This window comes from Eucyclogobius newberryi, unplaced genomic scaffold, assembly GCF_026437365.1.
Source record: "Eucyclogobius newberryi isolate DKJ021-1_F unplaced genomic scaffold, fEucNew1.0.hap1 SCAF_17, whole genome shotgun sequence".
Lineage (NCBI taxonomy): Eukaryota > Metazoa > Chordata > Actinopteri > Gobiiformes > Gobiidae > Eucyclogobius > Eucyclogobius newberryi.
In genome coordinates, this window is record NW_027315801.1 from 5,624,780 (window position 1) to 5,646,454 (window position 21,675).

At 42.1% G+C, this 21,675-nt stretch overlaps 1 protein-coding gene across 1 annotated transcript in view; it reads left to right on the forward strand.

The window, feature by feature from the left end:
• The first annotated feature begins 2,174 nt into the window (after window positions 1-2,174).
• Window positions 2,175-21,675, forward strand: part of LOC140362690 (ankyrin repeat domain-containing protein SOWAHC) — a 40,495-nt gene continuing 20,994 nt past the window's right edge. Inside the window, exons 1-3 of the mRNA XM_072448843.1 lie at window positions 2,175-2,373; window positions 7,906-7,967; window positions 12,440-12,670. Of these exons, the coding sequence (XP_072304944.1) occupies window positions 2,229-2,373; window positions 7,906-7,967; window positions 12,440-12,670 (438 nt within the window). The 5' untranslated portion in view covers window positions 2,175-2,228. The remainder of the gene's footprint in view (window positions 2,374-7,905; window positions 7,968-12,439; window positions 12,671-21,675) is intronic.

Consider the following 21,675-nt stretch of genomic DNA (forward strand, 5'->3'; position numbering starts at 1 on the left):
CATGGAAAGAGCTGAACAAAACATGCAAACTAAACAAAGATGTTGAATTTTAAACTGGTCTAATCTAAATGTCACAACAACTCAAGTTTCACCAGGAAAGAAGAATCACACGAAGAGCTTTGACCTGAAAGAATCAGAGAAACAGGACTTTTATAGGTAATTACAAATAAGGAATTACTATACTCAACATGACAGGAAGTGACATCACACCAAGGACACAGTTTACACAAAGAAACAACTTTTTTGACTCTAAACATGAATTCAACTAAAATAAAGTCGCTCTCTTATATTTGTATTCGTTAAATAAAAACACTGTGACATTAATAGAGTTTTGGCCCAGTGTTTGCTGGGTAATTTCCTACTGTGATGTCATCAATTACAAACAGGAAGTGAAACAATAGAGCTAAAAATGTGCTATTCTGGGATAAAATGTTTCTAATTGCCTGCAAAATTCTAAATACATTTATTCCAACTGCATTTGAGTTCAATGTGTCCAGTGACCTGTAGGAGGCGCTTTACGTCACTACCACGTGAATCAGAGGTCAAACTAAAGATGACCTCTTGAACGTGTCAGCAGTTTCTCTCGGTGACGTGGAAAATGTCTCTCACATTTGTCTTTTTGACTTGTTCCAAATAAAATGAACAAATAAATAAAAGAAACACAGAAACTTTGTGTTGTGCCAGTCATCGGAGTTTAGAGGGATTCAGCTCAATGCTCACCCCCTGTCCCCTGTCCCCTGTCTCCTGTCCCCTGTCTCCTGTCTTCTGTCTTCTGTCCCCTGTCCCCTGTCTCCTGTCCCCTGTCTCCTGTCTTCTGTCCCCTGTCCCCTGTCTCCTGTCCCCTGTCTCCTGTCTTCTGTCTTCTGTCCCCTGTCCCCTGTCTCCTGTCCCCTGTCTCCTGTCTTCTGTCCCCTGTCCCCTGTCTCCTGTCTTCTGTCTTCTGTCCCCTGTCTTCTGTCTCCTGTCTCCTGTCTTCTGTCTTCTGTCTCCCGTCCCCTGTCTTCTGTCTCCTGTCTTCTGTCTTCTGTCTTCTGTCTCCTGTCCCCTGTCTCCTTTATTCTGTCTTCTGTCTCCTGTCCCCTGTCTCCTGTCTCCTGTCCCCTGTCTCCTGTCTTCTGTCCCCTGTCCCCTGTCTCCTGTCTTCTGTCTTCTGTCTTCTGTCTCCTGTCTTCTGTCTTCTGTCTCCTGTCCCCTGTCTTCTGTCTCCTGTCTCCTGTCTTCTGTCTTCTGTCTCCCGTCCCCTGTCTTCTGTCTCCTGTCTTCTGTCTTCTGTCTTCTGTCTCCTGTCTCCTTTATTCTGTCTTCTGTCTCCCGTCCCCTGTCTTCTGTCTCCTGTCTTCTGTCTTCTGTCTTCTGTCTCCTGTCCCCTGTCTCCTTTATTCTGTCTCCTGTCCCCTGTCTCCTGTCTCCTGTCCCCTGTCTCCTATGCCCTGTCCCCTGTCTCCTATGCCCTGTCCCCTGTCTCCTATGCCCTGTCTCCTGTCTTTTGTCTCCTATGCCCTGTCTCCTGTCCCCTGTCTCCTATGCCCTGTCCCCTGTCTCCTATGCCCTGTCTCCTGTGTCCTGTCTCCTATGCCCTGTCTCCTATGCCCTGTTCCTATGCCCTGTCTCCTATGCCCTGTCTCCTGTCTCCTATGCCCTATGCCCTGTCTCCTATGCCCTGTCTCCTGTCTCCTATGCCCTATGCCCTGTCTCCTATGCCCTGTCCCCTGTCTCCTATGCCCTGTCTCCTGTGTCCTGTCTCCTATGCCCTGTCTCCTATGCCCTGTTCCTATGCCCTGTCTCCTATGCCCTGTCTCCTGTCTCCTATGCCCTGTCTCCTATGCCCTGTCTCCTGTCTCCTATGCCCTATGCCCTGTCTCCTATGCCCTGTCTCCTGTCTCCTATGCCCTATGCCCTGTCTCCTATGCCCTGTCTCCTCTCCCCTCTCTCCTGTCCCCCGTCTCCTGTCCCCTCTCTCCTGTCCCCTGTCCCTTGTCTCCTGTCCCCTCTCCCCTGTCCCCTCTCCCCTGTCTCCTGTCCCCTTGTCCTCATGGAGTGACTAAAGGGTTAAGTGCAGGAGGAGCCTCTGGGTGGAGTGAAGTTTAGACTTTACTATGACAAATTAGCCACAAAGAGAAGCTGCAACATGCCGGACTGAGACGTTTCACCACCGCGACATAAAGCCCTGAAACAAGAGCAGGAATCACGTGAGAAACGCGCGTGGAAAGAGGAGAAAGAGGAGAAAGATGGAGGAGGAGAAGGAGGTGCAGGATGTGAGTGAGGAGGCGCTGCTGGAGCACTTCTTCTGTCGCGGGGGAAACAGGGTCAAAAACGCGGATCTCCTCAAGACGTTTAAGCCTTTCATTGGCCACAGTGACGCGCATTTACGAGGTGAGTCCACCCCGCGTCCTTTAACGTGGTTTAATCCCATTTCATGACCTTTTAACGCACCAGATCCAGCGCAGACGCGACTTTAGAGACGGTGAAACATCTGAAGTGAGGCGTGTTGCGTGCGTAAAGAGGATTTGCGTGTTCTGCGTGTTATGGGGGAAGTTTCACATCTGTTTTGTGTTCGATTTCACCCCAAAAGAGCCGCAGTTTGAGCAGGAGTCGTGTCGTTTCCTTGTCCCTCCCTGTTGCAGATGTGGGACTGGACTGTGGGACCATGTGTGGACTGTCCCGGGACACTGCAGGACGACATGGAGCTGAGTGTCTCTTGCCTCCTCCTGAGTCTTATGTAATCTCTTGAATCAATACTGGCTATTTCTGTCAGTCTTTGCTGCAGTGGAAAAACTAGCCTCACTCAGACATTTCCCAACATTTTCCCACTGTTAAAACAACTATTAATCTTATACAATACTTTTCTTGGCACGTAAAGTCACTTTTTAGTTGTGGTTGCCATGATTAATCGGTTTAATTGATGACAAGTCGGTATTTAATTAATCATAAGTGTATTTTGGTCATCGTTACTGTTAACTGGACCTTATAACCTGCTAAAATGAGCTTTTTACACTGGGATTATTGCATTAAAATGTCAAAGCATAATAAACTAGTTCAGATTTTTATCACTAATGCACTTTATATGTTAAAAAAAAATATGATTCAACCTTTTAATTTGGTTAAAATAGCTGTAAAATGTCTCTAGAATAAATCGTTTGACTCGTTCTCTCGTCGATCAAAGTAAGAACTGTCATGGGTTTTTATATCCCTCCTCGGTCGCTCTTGGAGGTGTGAAGGCGTGGCTGTGAAGGCGTGGCTGTTGTCGGTGTAATGCCTCGTTCGTCCAGGAGGGTCCCGCGTGGTGGTTGTGTTTCTGTAGTCAGACGTGCCCTGGGGCAGTGTTCTGGTGTCGCGGACTGAACCGTGAAGCCTCTGGTTAACCGTTATGCCCACATGGTACGATGGCCAGTAGCGGCTGATTGACGATGGCGTAACAAATATTTTGTGTTTCTCATATTCTGTCGTTTTATATTGTGAGATTAGCGTCAAAATCCCGTCAAATAAAGCTCTAATTTTGTCCTATTCATTCATTTTTCTGTTTTGATTCATGTTAAAAGTTTTAAAAATCTCAATACCAATTTTGAAAACTATTCCCACTTCTTTTGATTTCTCTTAGCGCGCCCCCTACAGGTCGGACCACTCATTGAGCTAAAACACAGTTAAGATAAATATATTGCGAATTTTGCTGAAAAATTATAAACATTTTATCACTAAACACCACATTTTTTTAGGTATATCATTTCACTTCCTGTTTGTAATCGATGACATCACATTAGGAAATTACCCAGCAAACACTGGGCCAAAACGAATGTCACCATTTTTTTTAACTGAAAATTATAAATATATGAGAGCGACTTTATTTTGTTGAATTAATGTTTAGAGTCCCAAATTTTTTTTCTTTTGTGTAAATTTTCCATAAACTTTGACTGTGATGAGTGTCCCTGGTGTGATGTCACTTCCTGTCATTTTCCACCGATTTTTCAACGTTGTCTCCACAAATACCTGCTCGATTGTTGTAAAACTATCATTTATATTTACAACAGGTATAAAAACCCTATTTAAAGTGTATGAAAATGCTACTGTACGTCACATTTATGTCATGATATTTACTCCTCGTCAGTCACATGTAACAGATTAGCATTAGCATCACATGATCAGACTCTCTATATAAAGTTTACAGGCTAATTATCTTTCAAATAAAACGCCAAAAGGTTCACGCGCTCAACAATGACTTTTAACAAGGCTTTGATTTCAGCTGAACGTTGTGTTTTTGAGAGCTAATGCTAACATGCTAACGGCTATAGGAAAAAACACAGCAAAATGAGCATTAAACACAGCATCTACTCATTATATTCCTGTGCAATCATCTCTGTTATCAAACTGTATCATTAAGTTAGCATTATTGACTTTGTTTATGTCACGTTTTTGTGAGAAACACCGGCGCGATTAGATTCCTGGCGCTATCTCCCAAAACCGAACGGGTCACTCTGTTTTAGCTCGGCATTATCGGGTCTTTAGCCGGGACATGTCGTGTTCCCGTGTTTCCCAGAATCCTCTTATCCGGAGTCACCTTGGACGCCGAGGCAGATGTGATGTCAGTCGTCAGCAGCGGTTCAGGGCGAGCGCTTTGATACCGGGCCATCTGACACGGTTCTCCCAATTAGAAAAAGTGCTCGTCGGCGTTAGTCCCGTCGCAGCATGTGGCGACGGAGGCTTTTGTGTCGCATTTAATCATAATTAAGACCAGATGTATTCACCGGGAAGCGGGCGAAGGGCCGGGGTCTCTCGTCGCGCGGAACGGCCGAACTGGGGCAGGGCAAGAGTTTGGATTTGAGAGGGATTCGAGCAACGATTCGTGACGCTGCAGAGCATTTCAATCTACAATAAAATGGTTTCATATTTGGAAGAAAAGTCTGCATTATTTAGGGAGCGGAGAACAGGGTCTCTCAAAGTCTCTCAAAGGTTTTATTCTGTAAACGCGGCCAACCTTGTAGTTTAAATGTATGCAAACACGTTCAGAAATGAGAATAAAGCGATGTAAAAGTTTCTAAGTGTAAAAAAAAACCCTCCAAAAACACTAAACTCTCAAGCTTTTTTAGTTTATCCACGAATCCTGACGAGTTGACTACAAAAAATAATTGTCGTATTATAATTATTCACTTTATTCGTAAATATTATCTTTCTAGAAGCCTTTGGTCACCACATTTAAACCTTTTATTTGGTTAAAAATGTATTTATAAAAGCATTTATTTTGCTAAACAATTGTATCACAGAATATCAATCTTTTTAGGTTTGTAATTTCACTTCCTGTTTGTAATTGATGACATCACACGAGGAAATTACCATGAAAACACTGTCAAAAAAGTTGTTTTTTGGTGTAAATTCTGCATAAACTTTGTCTGGAATGAGTGTCCCTGGTGTGATGTCACTTCCTGTCATTTTCTACAGATTTTTCAATGTTTTCTCCACAAATACCTGCTCGATCGGTGTAAAACTACAATTTATATGTACGACAGGTATAAACACACCAAATAAAGTCAAAATTAGAAAGCTGTAAAAACTGCGGCTCGTCAAGATTATTTGGTTAATCGATAATCGCAATTTAATAGTAACAAATAAATAAATAATAATAATAATAGAGAAAACAAGTTATTTCAGTTCAATTGTCACTATTATTACTTTTTCATTCAGAACGTTTGATTTTTTAAAATACGCGTGACATAATAATCGTGGTATTTCCATTATTGTGATATTTATACTTTATTTACACTCTACAGCTGTTACGTCTCGTCCAAAATGAGTGTAAATGAGTGTTTGACAGTGCGGCTAATGAATAGCTAGCATGTGTGCGGCGGCGCGTGGGGGAGCTTTGGCCGGGGCAGATGTGAGTCCAGCTTCCTCTGCGTTTCCTGTTGTTACTATCGCACAAACACTGAGCGGAAACGGTCGATTGTCCAGCGTCTCTGCAGGACTGAGCAGGACTGAGCAGGACTGATCAGGACTGGTCAGGACTGTGCAGGACTGGTCAGGACTGTGCAGGACTGGTCAGGACTGGTCAGGACTGGTCAGGACTGTGCAGGACTGGTCAGGACTGTGCAGGACTGGTCAGGACTGGTCAGGACTGAGCAGGACTGAGCAGGACTGGTCAGGACTGGTCAGGACTGGTCAGGACTGGTCAGGACTGTGCAGGACTGGTCAGGACTGTGCAGGACTGGTCAGGACTGGTCAGGACTGGTCAGGACTGGTCAGGACTGTGCAGGACTGGTCAGGACTGGTCAGGACTGAGCAGGACTGGGCAGGACTGAGCAGGACTGAGCAGGACTGAGCAGGACTGGTCAGGAGCCGGTGCTGACGTGGTGTTAAAGGACGTTTAAAGCGACGTGTTTAGCGAGCTGAGACGTCGCGGTTTAACATTTTAGTGCAGCGTTATTGTGAGAATAAACGTCGCGGATCAACAATAATTCACGATCATCAACATCACGACAATAAAATCCTACATTTTCTTTCCTTCTTGTTTTCTTAACACATTCGACATGTGACCTGCTTTATCAAATCAAACTTTATCAATGATTAATTTGACATAAACGGTGGAATAAAAAAGCATGTTCAGATTTACTTCTGACAAAAGGCTGAGCAGAAAGGACTTAATTCTGCTGCTAAAATAGTCCAAAAAATGTCATTGGACTAAAAGAAAAACCTAATGTATTTGGAAAATTGTAAGAAATAAGAATATTCCTATGACAATATTCCGTATTATGTCAATCCTGGAAATTCCTGGAAATGTTTTGGTTGCTCTAAATATGAACAGATTATAGAAAATCACATTATTCTAAAGATTAAGCGACACATCAGCTATTTGTGTTACTTTTATCATCTAAATACAGACTAAAACTGCAGTATTATACATGTTTTTGCCTTTATGACTAAACACACAAGATCCAATCAATACATATTTTAATTATCAGTTATTTCTCAGACTCCATTCTTATATTCAGTGTGTTTTGATGGACATGATTGACAGGTGGATTAACCAGTCAGAGCGTCCCGTGGTCAGTTCTACGCTCTTACACCTACAGTCCCAACATGGCCGCCGTCGTCGCCGCAGTAACGTCCAGAGGTTTCATCTCTGTGACGTTTGGAGAGTCTGTCCTTGTGAATTATCTGAGTGTTTTGTTTCCCACGGTAAAGACTGGGCTCAGGTACGACGAGGCTTTGTCTGTTGCCGTGGGAACCGGAGCGCTTATTTGTTTATGGTTCCATAAATCCAAAACATCCAGATTGTGCCTCGTCTCGCAACGATTAAGAAACTAACTCAGAGCCAAGATCTTCAGTGACTTTACTTTATACATCGAGCTACAAACAGTTTACGACACAAACACACAAATGTAAAGTATTATTTAAATAAAGCTTTGGTTCATTGAATGACTTGTGGCAGGAGTGGGTACTGCAGGTGTTTGTGGTACGCAGCCATAAATAAAATACACATTGACCAAAGTATTTGATTAATTATCTTCCAACAATAATAATAATGATGATGATGAAAATGATGATAATGGCAAATAAATAATTTTAAAAAATAAAAAAATGAATACATTAAGTACATTAAATACATTAAATACATAAATATTAAATTCATATTAAATAAATATTAAATAAATGTTAAATACAAAATAGATACAAAATAGATACAAAATAGACACAAAATAGATACAAAATAGATACAAAATATATGTAAAATAAATATAAAATAAATATAAAATAAATACAAAATAAATAAATACAAAATAAATGCAATAAATAACACTGTACAATCCTTAAAATATCTGCTTCTTTGTTATCCATAGTAACTCTTTCAAATTATTCCGCATTGGTTTCTATACTTACTCTTGAACTTGTTTGTTGTTGTTTGTTTCCTCCCTGCAGCGAAATACAGAGAAGAATTCAAGCTGATAATCGACCGCATCGCAGTGGTCAAGTCAGAGAACGTAAGTGTTTCTTCACCATTTCACAGCTTTTTGGATCCAGATGTTGATTTTTCACTTGGAAGCACAAGACTTATAAATAAAAGGTTTAAAAAGTTTGACACTCAGGATTTAAGAGAGAACAATTTAGTTGGAAAGAGAAATGTCTGAACTCTATGTTTACGCCCAGGAATCTGCAACTGCTGTTTTCACTTCCTCTTTTAACATTCTTACTCAGAGTGGAACTCAAACAGTAACGGACGTCTTTAAATGAGTAACAGACTCTTTTTAGACATAAAAGTGATAAAGTGGAATTTACTGTGACGTCTTGAGTGGCTTTTACCCAAATACACACTTTTCACACTAACACTCTATTCTTCTATATTGTGAAAGCCAATTTTTTATCATTATTTTAATTTGTATTATCATTTAATTTATTTAAAAATATTATAAATTCTTCAATTTTTATTTTTTTATTTACTATAATTTTTATATTTTTAAGTGGTTATGAATTGAAAAACAAACAAACTTATCACACAGAAACATTTATATAGAATTAAACATTTATACACAGTGAGCTTTGCCATAGTACTGCAGTTTAAAGGTGCACTATGTAACTTTTAACTTTGAATGTTCTTCCATTAGGCCGCAGTTATTTTATTACTTTGTTTACGTTTTTTTAAATGAAATATATTGCACAGGCGAACGAAATATAAATATAATTTCAATTTCAAAAGATGTTTTCTTCCAGGTTTGTCTAAAACAGGAGGGGGGAGGGGGGGTCTGGAGAGACGCGGCGCGCAGGAGCGTGTAACAGTAGATTTAGCGTGTGACAGTAGATTTAGCGTGTAACAGTAGATTTAGCGTGTAACAGTAGATTTAGCGTGTAACAGTAGATTTAGCGTGTGACAGTAGATTTAGCGTGTGACAGTAGATTTAGCGTGTGACGTAGATTTAGCGTGTGACAGTAGATTTAGCGTGTGACGTAGATTTAGCGTGTGACAGTAGATTTAGCGTGTAACAGTAGATTTAGCGTGTAACAGTAGATTTAGCGTGTGACAGTAGATTTAGCGTGTGACAGTAGATTTAGCGTGTAACAGTAGATTTAGCGTGTAACAGTAGATTTAGCGTGTGACGTAGATTTAGCGTGTGACGGTAGATTTAGCGTGTGACAGTAGATTTAGCGTGTGACAGTAGATTTAGCGTGTGACAGTAGATTTAGCGTGTAACAGTAGATTTAGCGTGTAACAGTAGATTTAGCGTGTGACAGTAGATTTAGCGTGTGACAGTAGATTTAGCGTGTAACAGTAGATTTAGCGTGTGACAGTAGATTTAGCGTGTGACAGTAGATTTAGCGTGTGACAGTAGATTTAGCGTGTAACAGTAGATTTAGCGTGTGACAGTAGATTTAGCGTGTGACAGTAGATTTAGCGTGTGACGGTAGATTTAGCGTGTGACAGTAGATTTAGCGTGTGACGTAGATTTAGCGTGTGACGGTAGATTTAGCGTGTGACAGTAGATTTAGCGTGTGACGGTAGATTTAGCGTGTGACAGTAGATTTAGCGTGTGACGGTAGATTTAGCGTGTGACGGTAGATTTAGCGTGTGACAGTAGATTTAGCGTGTAACAGTAGATTTAGCGTGTGACAGTAGATTTAGCGTGTAACAGTAGACAGTAGATTTAGCGTGTGACAGTAGATTTAGCGTGTAACAGTAGATTTAGCGTGTAACAGTAGATTTAGCGTGTAACAGTAGATTTAGCGTGTGACAGTAGATTTAGCGTGTGACAGTAGATTTAGCGTGTGACAGTAGATTTAGCGTGTAACAGTAGATTTAGCGTGTGACAGTAGATTTAGCGTGTGACAGTAGATTTAGCGTGTGACAGTAGATTTAGCGTGTAACAGTAGATTTAGCGTGTAACAGTAGATTTAGCGTGTAACAGTAGATTTAGCGTGTGACAGTAGATTTAGCGTGTGACAGTAGATTTAGCGTGTAACAGTAGATTTAGCGTGTGACAGTAGATTTAGCGTGTGACAGTAGATTTAGCGTGTAACAGTAGATTTAGCGTGTGACAGTAGATTTAGCGTGTGACAGTAGATTTAGCGTGTAACAGTAGATTTAGCGTGTGACAGTAGATTTAGCGTGTGACAGTAGATTTAGCGTGTAACAGTAGATTTAGCGTGTAACAGTAGATTTAGCGTGTGACAGTAGATTTAGCGTGTGACAGTAGATTTAGCGTGTGACAGTAGATTTAGCGTGTAACAGTAGATTTAGCGTGTGACAGTAGATTTAGCGTGTGACAGTAGATTTAGCGTGTGACAGTAGATTTAGCGTGTAACAGTAGATTTAGCGTGTGACAGTAGATTTAGCGTGTTTTAGACAGACAGAAGTGATGCTTAAGTGTGCACCCTCCCCCACCCAGTCATGGCAAAACACGCTGAAGAAAATGTGGTAAACGGGTTTAAAATGTGCATTTGCGATATAAAGGCGCGCAGCAGCAGGGAAACGGGTGCGCGCTCTCTCCCCGGGGCTGCGCGTAGGGACAGATACGCTCAGTCAAAGACTTCCGCAGGAGTTTGGCGAGAAATTGCTTCACGTGCTCTTATCTTTTGACTTAATACCGCTTTTTACACTTAATTTAATGCTATTTTGCTTTGTCGGCGGTACTTTATAAAAAAAATGATAATAATTTATTATATTTATATTGAAGAAATCAATAATCTAAGTGCGGCGGATCCGTAAACCAAGTAATAAAATAACTAAGGCCTTAAAGTAACATTATTATCCGTCTTATGTCGGTGTTTTATTGGTGAATAAAACCTTGAACCACATGCATTCTTACAGCGGGCAGAGCTGACCCGTAAGTTGACCCGGTTACGTGGCCTGCTCGTCTCCATGACGATAGACGTTTTAATGCCATAATGTGTTTACAGTTTAGATCGGGCCCAAGAATAAGCTCCGTGTGTTTATGCTTTTGTTCTGCTCCTCTGTCCTTCAGCCACTGACCCACATCACCTCTTCTTCACCTCTTCTTCTTTACCTCCTCTCCTCTTCTCCTCCTCCTCTTCTTCACCTCTTCTTCTTTACCTCCTCTCCTCCTCTTCTCCTCCTCTTCTTCCCATCCTCTCCTCTTCTTCTTCACCTCCTCTTCTCCTCTTTACCTCCTCCCCTCCTCTTCTCCTCCTCTTTACCTCCTCTCCTCTTCTTCCCCATCTCTTCTCCTCTTTACCTCCTCTCCTCCTCTTCTTCACCTCCTCTTCTCCTCCTCTTCTTCACCTCTTCTTCTTTACCTCCTCTCCTCCTCTTCTCCTCCTCTTCTCCTCCTCTTCTTCTTCACCTCTTCTTCTTCACCTCCTCTTCTCCTCTTTACCTCCTCCCCTCCTCTTCTCCTCCTCTTTACCTCCTCTCCTCTTCTTCCCCATCTCTTCTCCTCTTTACCTCCTCTCCTCCTCTTCTTCACCTCCTCTTCTCCTCCTCCTCTTCACCTCCTCATACCAGCCAGGTTTATTCATTCACACGTCTTTTACCCTCACGTTGTTCATTTGGCCACTTACTCGGGGGTTAAAGGGCCCGTTCTCATTTTGACTTTATTTGCTGTATTTATACCTGTTGTACGTATAAATTATATTATTATATTAGTTTTACACCAATCGAGCAGGTATTTGAGGAGAAAACTTTGAAAACTACGTAGAAAATGACAGGACAAAGTCGCTCTCATATATTTTTATTCGTCAAATAAAAAAATAGTGATGAATGAGTTTTGGCCCAGTGTTTGCTGGGTAATTTCCTAGTGTGATGTCATCAATTACAAACAGGAAGTGAAATTAGAAACCTAAAAAATGAGCTATTCTGTGATACATTTTTTAAAATAATTTTTACTGACTCTTTACTGACTGATTTTGACTCTTTTTAGACATAAAAGTGATAAAGTGGAATTTACTGTGACGTCTTGAGTGGCTTTACACTTTACAAAAGAATTTTTAGCAAAATTCTAAATGTATTTATCTTAACTGCGTTTCAGTTCAATGAGTCGTCCGGCCTGTAGGGGGCGCTTTAAACATTTAGTTCCAACATTCCAGGCAAAGCAATGATGTCTCCATCGAAAAAGTTACACAATGAGGTTAATGCGTTATGTTGGGATCATACCATGTCAAATGTTTACGATAATTGTGAGAAAAACATTGCGATTTAACGATTATTCACGATTATTGAGACTGTGACTGAACAACAGTGAAATCTCGTGGTCTGACGTGTGATTGTTGCTCAAGTTTTAACCTTCTCAAAGACAAAAAAAAGTGAAATGTGACAAAAACAGCCAAATAAAATAAAGTTCTTTACATTTAGGTCTATTTTTGGGGCGTATATTGTACAAAAATACTTAATTTTGCTTCTAAAATTGCCACGATTATTGTTTCTTGATTTTACGATGATTTTACGATAACCGTGACGTCCCTGATCATGAGACGTGGACATCAACTGGTTTGTTTGTCGTCTTAGGGAGAGAAGTATCTGGTCCTAAAGAAGAAGTACCGACAGCAGCTGCAGGAGCGAGAGTCCAGGGCCGATCAGGAGCGTCCGGCCCCCACGAGCGGCCCCGGCCCCGCCCACACGGCGCAATGGGACGCCCCGGACTCCTCCTCCAGAACGGACCGGGCCAGCCCCCAGGACGAGCCCATGGAGTGTGGAGAGGAGGGTCCCGCGAACAAGAGCAAAGAGCACTCGCACGAGGTACAACTGAGCCATGACTGAGCCACGACTGAGCTACAACTGAGCCATGACTGAGCCACGACTGAGCTACAACTGAGCCATGACTGAGCCACGACTGAGCTACAACTGAGCCATGACTGAGCCACGACTGAGCTACAACTGAGCCATGACTGAGCCACGACTGAGCTACAACTGAGCCATGACTGAGCCACGACTGAGCTACGACTGAGCCATGACTGAGCCACGACTGAGCTACGACTGAGCTACGACTGAGCCATGACTGGGCTACGACTGGGCTACGACTGGGCTACGACTGGGCTACGACTGGGCTACGACTGGGCTACGACTGAGCTACGACTGGGCTACGACTGAGCTTTGACTGAGCCACGACTGAGCTACGACTGAGCTACGACTGAGCTACGACTGAGCCACGACTGGGCTACGACTGAGCTATGACTGAGCCAGGACTGAGCTACGACTGAGCTACGACTGAGCCACGACTGGGCTACGACTGAGCTACGACTGAGCCAGGACTAAGCTGCGACTGAGCTACGACTGAGCCAGGACTGGGCTACGACTGAGCTACAACTGGGCTACGACTGGGCTACCACTGAGCTACGACTGAGCTACAGCGTCACACTTCCGACGGCATTCGAAATCTCACGTTAAAGACTTTTGCTCGTTTAAAAGTCAGAACGTTTGTTGCTGTCGGACGACTCTTTTACCCGGAAAGTCTGGAGTTTGATTCCAACAATAATGAAATCACAGAGTCGGCTTTTTACAGTGATTAATAGAGCTAAGCAGGAAGTTTGAGCGTTGTTGGCCTGTAACTTTTTTTTTTTTACTTTAGCGAGCCACGTTTTAGATCAGTCTTGCACAAATCAAACCCTTAAATGTTGTGCTGTTTAGTCAAAGTCACTTCCCAGTTTATTATTAAGGACACAATGACATTAGACTACGTTCAGGTTCCAGAAATCATTTCCCCACTTGTACGAACTACAAGATGTAGCTAACAGCTAAAGGCTAAATTGGCAACATGCGCTAATGAGCACCGCCATTCGCTCAAGTGTTTTTGGAACATAAGCATATACTGGACACGAGCGTTTACTGGACACGAGCGTTTACTGGACACGAGCGTTTACCGGACACGAGCGTTTACCGGACACGAGCGTTTACCGGACACGAGCGTTTACCGGACACGAGCGTTTACCGGACACGAGCGTTTACCGGACACGAGCGTTTACCGGACACGAGCGTTTACTGGACACAAGTGTTTACTGGACACGACACGAGCGTTTACCGGACACGAGTGTTTACTGGACACGAGCGTTTACCGGACACGAGCGTTTACCGGACACGAGTGTTTACTGGACACGAGCGTTTACCGGACACGAGCGTTTACCGGACACGAGCGTTTACCGGACACGAGCGTTTACCGGACACGAGCGTTTACCGGACACGAGCGTTTACCGGACACGAGCGTTTACTGGACACAAGTGTTTACTGCATTTTCTTTGTATTACGGACATGAAACCCCTACGTATATTTTACACGTTCAAAGTGGGTCGGGGGCACCTCTGAGTACTTTTTAGGGCCCCCGAATGTCTAGCTGCGGCCCTGACCACGAGCGTTTACTGAACACCAGTCGACTTTGTGGCTTCAGCTCGTGTCAATGACCTCTCTGTCTCTGGAGGTCATTCACACAAAGAAACACTGTTCTACTGAAACAGGCGCTTTGTATGTGAACAAACTCACTGGGACATTTACATTTTCCCTCAATATTACGATTATTTTTTCATAAGATGAGTTTTAAAGCCCCACATTAAACTATAAAAGACACATACAATATTTTATTTTTTTCATTTTTCCATATCGTCAAAACAATTCAACGTATAGCCCAAAAACTGAGATATGCACATAACAAAAGAATAATAATAATAAAATCAAAAGACAAAAGCCTCTTGTCAGTCCGTCTTTAATTGAAGAATCAGTTAAACGAGTCGGTTCTTAATCTGGTTTGATAACGATGCATGTAAACCTTTGCAGTACGAGAAAATGGTCATTCGGAGCGGTCGTGACTCTTTAAACAAACGTAGAGAAGCACTTAAACATCACCACGTGCCGCTAAGAGCACAGTAATCCTCTCAAAGTACTTTTACATATTGTTTCATGCTGTAGATTCAAGCAGTGGAAATGTAACGGATTATAATGTCCTTTTGTGCTCGGCCGATCGCTGCGTGCCGTTGTAGAAACAATAAAAGCTGAATAAATATGACTCAAACGTGTAAGAATCACTTCAAATACAAATTTGAAGTGAGTAAAACGAGAAGAGAGACAATTATGACATGGTTAAAGTTGATTTTTACACAATATTCCCATTTAAACATCTATATTTGGCATTATTCAGACACCCATTGGTATGTGCTGATGTAGAATTATATCAAAATGTCTATGTAAGACTGTTTAAACACCATCATTACCTGCAGAGGGCGCTAAAAGGTTAAAGAAAGTTAAAGAAAGGCAGTAGATGTGTCGCCTCTGTCAGAAAGTCGTACGTGCCAAAATGATGAATGTAACTTTAAAAACGGAGCGGAGCAACGCGTTTTAAGTCTGGATAAATATGGTTTATCACGAAGACGAAACTAAATCAGATTGAATTGAATATGAGAGGACAAAAATGCTTTTAGACATTTGATTTTTTCTTATTTTTTCCATTAGTCGACTCGTAAAATATGTATATCTTTTGTACTTTGAGAATTTGTAACACATTTTTTGTCAGATAAAGGTAAATATGTTGACGGAAAGATTCTATACATAGAATGGCCGTTTTGATGTAATAATGCCACTATCTTTGTGATAAAACGTCTCTTTTGGCCTGTGTTTTACAGTGTTTAGTCCAGATAACGATGGCCAATGTTATGGTTATTTTAATAGTCGATTGGTCACTGTGATTGTGATTGGTTGTCGCGGAGGATAAAGGACGTCACATCAACTATGAGTTTAGTTTCAATGCCACATGTCATCAGATGAGCTCAGTAACTAAATACATTTACTTAATTACTGTTTTTGAGGGTCTGGACTTCACTCAAGTCGTACTTTATAGTTGTATATACTTAATTATTTACTTTGACTCCACTACATTTGAAAGACAAATAATATACATAAAAAGAGCAGTTTTTCATGTTGTTTGTCCCATTAAAGCTATAAACATGATGTTACTGACGCTAATTTATTGATATTTTAGCCTAATGTACCTTTTATACCCAAATATGGCTTTCTAAACTGAACTTTTACATCATTTAAACTTATTTTACCGGACGAGACCAAACTATAATTTACATCTCGTCTTTAAAAGTAACTCGACTGCAACTTCTTATCTTTTAAACCACAAAGTTACGATTAGCATCATACAGACGGACAAGTATCAATAATAAGTAAGTTCTACAGTGAATACTTCAATACTTTAACTTAAGGAATCATTTTACTGAGCTACTTTCACTTGCATTGGAGTAATATTTGACCAGGTGTAACTTTACTTTTACTTAAATAATGAAATTCAGTATTTTGACCACCATATCATCTTTCATTATCAACTGAACCAAACGTCACACTTTTGTTCGTCTTTGCGTTTGTTTCTTGTTGCTAACGAGACGCTCTTTCCCCGACGACAAGACCGTTTAATGCCTCTTTATCACTGTTGTGAGAAAGATGCTAAGTATTTGATACAACAAAGGCATGTGGTTATCCCTGTGGTGTCCAGCAGGTGGAGCACTGTGTGTGTGGGAGGAGTAGGGGGCAGGGCAGGGGGCAGGGCAGGCTGGAGGGACGTATACATCTAAATGGAGCTGACTGTTCTCATGTTAAACGGCAACATGGAGGCGCTCATTAGAAAGATAATCATCAGTTGTGGCCATGAAACAGTGTGGTGGTCCCACTACCCCCAAAGGGACAGCATGTGGTGGTCCCACTGCCCCCAAAGGGACAGCATGTGGTGGTCCCACTGCCCCCAAAGGGACAGCATGTGGTGGTCCCACTGCCCCCAAAGGGACAGCGTGTGGTGGTCCCACTCTGTGGTGGTCCCACTCCCCCCAAAGGGACAGTGTGTGGTGGTCCCACTCCCCCCAAAGGGACAGCATGTGGTGGTCCCACTGCCCCCAAAGGGACAGCGTGTGGTGGTCCCACTCCCCCAAAGGGACAGCGTGTGGTGGTCCCACTCCCCCCAAAGGCACAGCGTGTGGTGGTCCCACTCCCCCCAAAGGGACAGCATGTGGTGGTCCCACTGCCCCCAAAGGGACTGCGTGTGGTGGTCCCACTCCCCCAAAGGGACAGCGTGTGGTGGTCCCACTCTCCCCAAAGGCACAGCGTGTGGTGGTCCCACTCCCCCCAAAGGGACGGCGTGTGGTGGTCCCACTCCCCCAAAGGGACAGCGTGTGGTGGTCCCACTCCCCCCAAAGGCACAGCGTGTGGTGGTCCCACTCCCCCCAAAGGGACGGCGTGTGGTGGTCCCACTCCCCCCAAAGGGACGGCGTGTGGTGGTCCCGCTCCCCCCAAAGGGACGGCGTGTGGTGGTCCAACTCCCCCCCAAAGGGACGGCGTGTGGTGGTCCAACTCCCCCCAAAGGGACGGCGTGAAAGGGACAGCGTGTGGTGGTCCCGCTCCCCCCAAAGGGACAGCGTGTGGTGATCCCACTCCCCCCAAAGGGACGGCGTGTGGTGGTCCCACTCCCCCCAAAGGGACAGCGTGTGGTGATCCCACTCCCCCCAAAGGGACGGCGTGTGGTGATCCCACTCCCCCCAAAGGGACGGCGTGTGGTGGTCCCACTCCCCCCAAAGGGACGGCGTGTGGTGGTCCTACTCCCCCCAAAGATTCCTTCAGATTGAAAATGACTTTCGGATGGACCTTAACAAAGAGAAAGCGTTAGCGTCACCTCCAGAGTCTCGCTCTAAAACCTACAAATCAAATTAGAAATCTGGGGGTAATAATGGACTCAGACTTGAGCTTTAACAGCCACGTCAAATCAATAACATCAGCAGCTTTTTACCATCTAAAAACATTGCCAAAATCAAAAATATAGTGTCTAAACCAGATTTGAGAGACTTATCCATGTGTTTGTCTCCAGTAGATTGGACTGTAACAGCCGCTCACTGGTCTCTCCAAACGAGCTGTAAAACAGCTGCAGTTCATCCAGAACGCTGCTGCTCGGGTCCTGACTAGAACCAGGAAGTACCATCACATTAGTCCTGACTAGAACCAGGAAGTACCATCACATTAGTCCTGACTAGAACCAGGAAGTACCATGACATTAGTCCTGACTAGAACCAGGAAGTACCATCCCATTAGTCCTGTTCTCAGGTCTCTGCACTGCCCCCTGTGGCTCAGAGAAGAGAGAATTTCGTTTTTTTAGGGCGTGTATCTGAGATTTTAGGATTTGTACAAAATATTCATCCAAAACTGTTTTAATTAATTCAGTTACAATAAAATAACAACTGGCAGATTAGATTTTTGTGAGAAATAACATAACAACAAAATGCTTTACCAACATTGTTTTTCAAAATTGTCCATTCAATACTGAGCCAGAATTAGAACTAGGACTTGACTAGAACCAACCGGGTCTGAACCAGGACAAACCCAGAATTAAACCAGGTGAAGACAACAAAGATGTTTTTTATTAGTTTGTTGTTTTTTTATATTTGAAACATGGGTCGTGGACCAGATAAATCGCTTGGTCGGGCGTGATTTGGCCCCTAGGCCTTATGTTGAAAGGCCCTGACTTCTTAAGAGAACGCTTGAGTAAACTTATGTCATTACGGCTTTCATTATGATTACTAAAGCGTGGGTTTGATTGCGCTCTACACACAAATTCTAACTTTATTTTGCTCGTTGGTCCTGGTTTTTGGCTCATTTCTCTGTAACGACTGGGCCTATGCACATGAAACAAAAACTGAAAGAAAGTGCAATGTCTTTTCTGTCTGTGTAAATAAAGAAAATGGCCTCCGAAAGCGATGCCGTTATTCAACTGCATCAAACGCCGTCGTCAAAGTCTAGAACGGGATTAAAACGTGATGTAAAAGACGTAAAACGGCTCTGGTTTGTATCTTCTGCAGAAAAACGTGTCGCGTTCCTTTCAAACGTTGGTTTCTTCTCCGGCACAAAACACGTGGAGTTTGTGTTTGTGTTTGTCCCCTCATTGTAATACAGTGGTGAAGTTAAACTGTTGTCGTTTGCTTAAAGTCTTACCCGCCGCGGCGCCTCCGTCTGAAGCCGATTCCACTGTGACGCGCGGCACCTGAGTAAATCTCACAATCTGGACAACAAACGCCACAGAGCTCCTTTTCCTGTTCCTAATCTTTACAGGAAGTTGTACAAGGAAAAGTACAGGTGGTAGAAAACATGTCGACGCTAAAGAAAATGTATTTGTGGGATTATTTTTCTGGACACATTTTCTTGAGATAAAAAATTATCCAAAACCATGTTCTTATTTTCAAATTTTTTGACTAGTCGACGGGTCAAACGATTATTTTTATCGCACATTGAGACTTTTAACAAATGCATTCTCAACCGAATAAAGACTGACACATGGCGACTGAAAGCTTCCAGAATGATTACACATAACATTTGATTTTTTAACATTTTGATTTAAAAATGTTCCTCTTTTGGTTATTAAAAGGTCTTTCGTGTGTTTTAGAGCCTGTAAAGCCCAGAAAACATTATAAAACTATAATTATCAGTCATTTTTATTGTCGACTGGTCAAAATTACTCATTACAGCTCTTATTGTCATCAAATGTAATCGAAATAAATACATTTCTGCGACCTTCGACCTCTCATCCCCATTTCACCCTTTACTGTCCCGTCTAATAAATACATCTTTCACGTTCAGCACCACCTTTTGTGATAATTGATCAAGAAACACTTCAAAAATAGTGTCCGTTCACTCAAACTGCTTAATCTGAAGCACTATTTATTATAATATGATTTTGTAACACTGGAAAAATGGTTTTAAGATGAATTCTTGTGGGATGTAGTCGACTAAAGACCTGCTTTATCGATGGATTAGTCGACTGAACTCTCAAAACGTTTCTGTATTTCTACAATCTGGCAGCAAACAGCCCTTCAAGACCGCAGCAGTATTTGTACAGAAACGTGCAAGGAAACTTTGTATTTATCTGTAAAAAAAGGCAGATTAAACTCCCGATTCACACTCAGATCTTCAGGTAGCTCACTTTCTGTAATCCTCGTAATCTAAAATCAATATAATAAGCGCAAGGACTAGGACTAAAAGTTATAGAAAAAAAGTACAGGTCGTAGAAAACACGTCGACGCAAAAAAAATGAGGAATATGATGAATATCGAGCTGAAATAGTATTTGTCTGATTATTTTTTGGACACATTTTCTTGGGATAGAATAAGTAAATAATCTAAAACCATGTTCTTAATGTACACAGCCCTTGTCAAATAAATAAATGAATGAATTAATGAATAAATATGTTAAAAAAAAATCTATGTGGTGTACAATAATGTTTAAAAAATATATAAGTTGGTTGATTATTGATGATTATTGAGGGGACCATCACGGCCTATTGTTTTTCAAATATTTAAGTATATAAAAAAGAAACAAACCAAGACCAGAGTGAGAATAGTTGACAAAAATCCAAACCAGGTAAACAGGATCTACAGGTAGCTCACTTTCTGTAATCCCTGTAATCTAAAATCGATTTCATCATCTAAAGGACTAAAGGAGTTGTCAAGAGATAAAAAGGTTGTGCAAACACTTTGAACTTTATCCCCATCGTTGCTCTGTCAGCCATTAAAGACTTAATAAAGACGTGAAATGATCGTGTCACATTAGCCCAGTTTAACGTTGTGTATTCCAACAGATTTGTCGTTGTCTAGTGCAAAGTGTTAGATTCCTTTTTACATTTCAAACGACTCAAGTTCAAACAAACGGAGCGGCTCTTGTTTCCGTGGGTTTGCTGTGGAAGTGCTGGGCTTGGATTAGACACTGGGTCGTTTTTGGGACGACCCAGTGTCTAATCCAGAGAGACGATTGGATCAGAGAGAACGTAGACTCAGGTCAAAACAACACGGCAAAAAGCAGAGATAAATCAATAATTTCTTACCAAACGTTGACTTGGTCTTGGTCTCTGGTGATAAACCAAGGGTGACCAGATGTTTTAATTATAAACTGGGACACACCCGGGTTGGGAAAGTAAAAATATTTTTTTGATTTATGGTCATTTTCAAGGATGGTTTTCTCTATTTTGGTTAAAAAACAACATTATATTCGCCTCTGCGACAAGTTGGCCACTGTCCAGGGTGTACCCCGCCTAAGGCCCGAAGTCACTGATAGGCTCCAGTCACCCGCGACCCCGAAAGGGAACAAGCGGTAGAAAATGGATGGATTATATTCGCCTCTTTACTATTGGTGGTAATATAGTGGTCAAAAACCGTGAAAACTGGGACATGTCTCGTATAAAACTGGGACAAATAATTGGTTTTGGATATCTATGCGGGGACATGGGACACTGGGCTCAAAACAGGGACTGTCCTGGGTAAAAGGGGCGGTCTGGTCACCCTAGATAAACCTCTGTACGTTGAGCCCACAGACTTGGCAAAACAAAGCCAGCACACGTTAGCATTAGCCGTTTCCTGTTTATTTATGCACGGCCCTCGAGTCAAGACAGAAAATATGATATTTCCAGTGCATAATGCATCCAAACTCACTGCGTTAAATAAAGAGACATAAAACAAATGACCTAAGCCATGGTCAAACTGCATCTTTTATCTTTACACGTGTTTATTTTGAGTTTAATATGAGCGTAATGTCATTAATAAAACACAGCATTTAACTGCTAATAAACCCAAGCAAACAGAAAGAAAAACACAGATGTAATTTGTATTGAGATTTTACATGTCTTTATCAAAAATAAACGTTAAAGTCTATTTAACAATTGACCGATAACTTTTTGTTGTTTTGTTTTTCTTTCAAACGATGAATAACAACGAGCCAATGACTTGCCTTGGGGA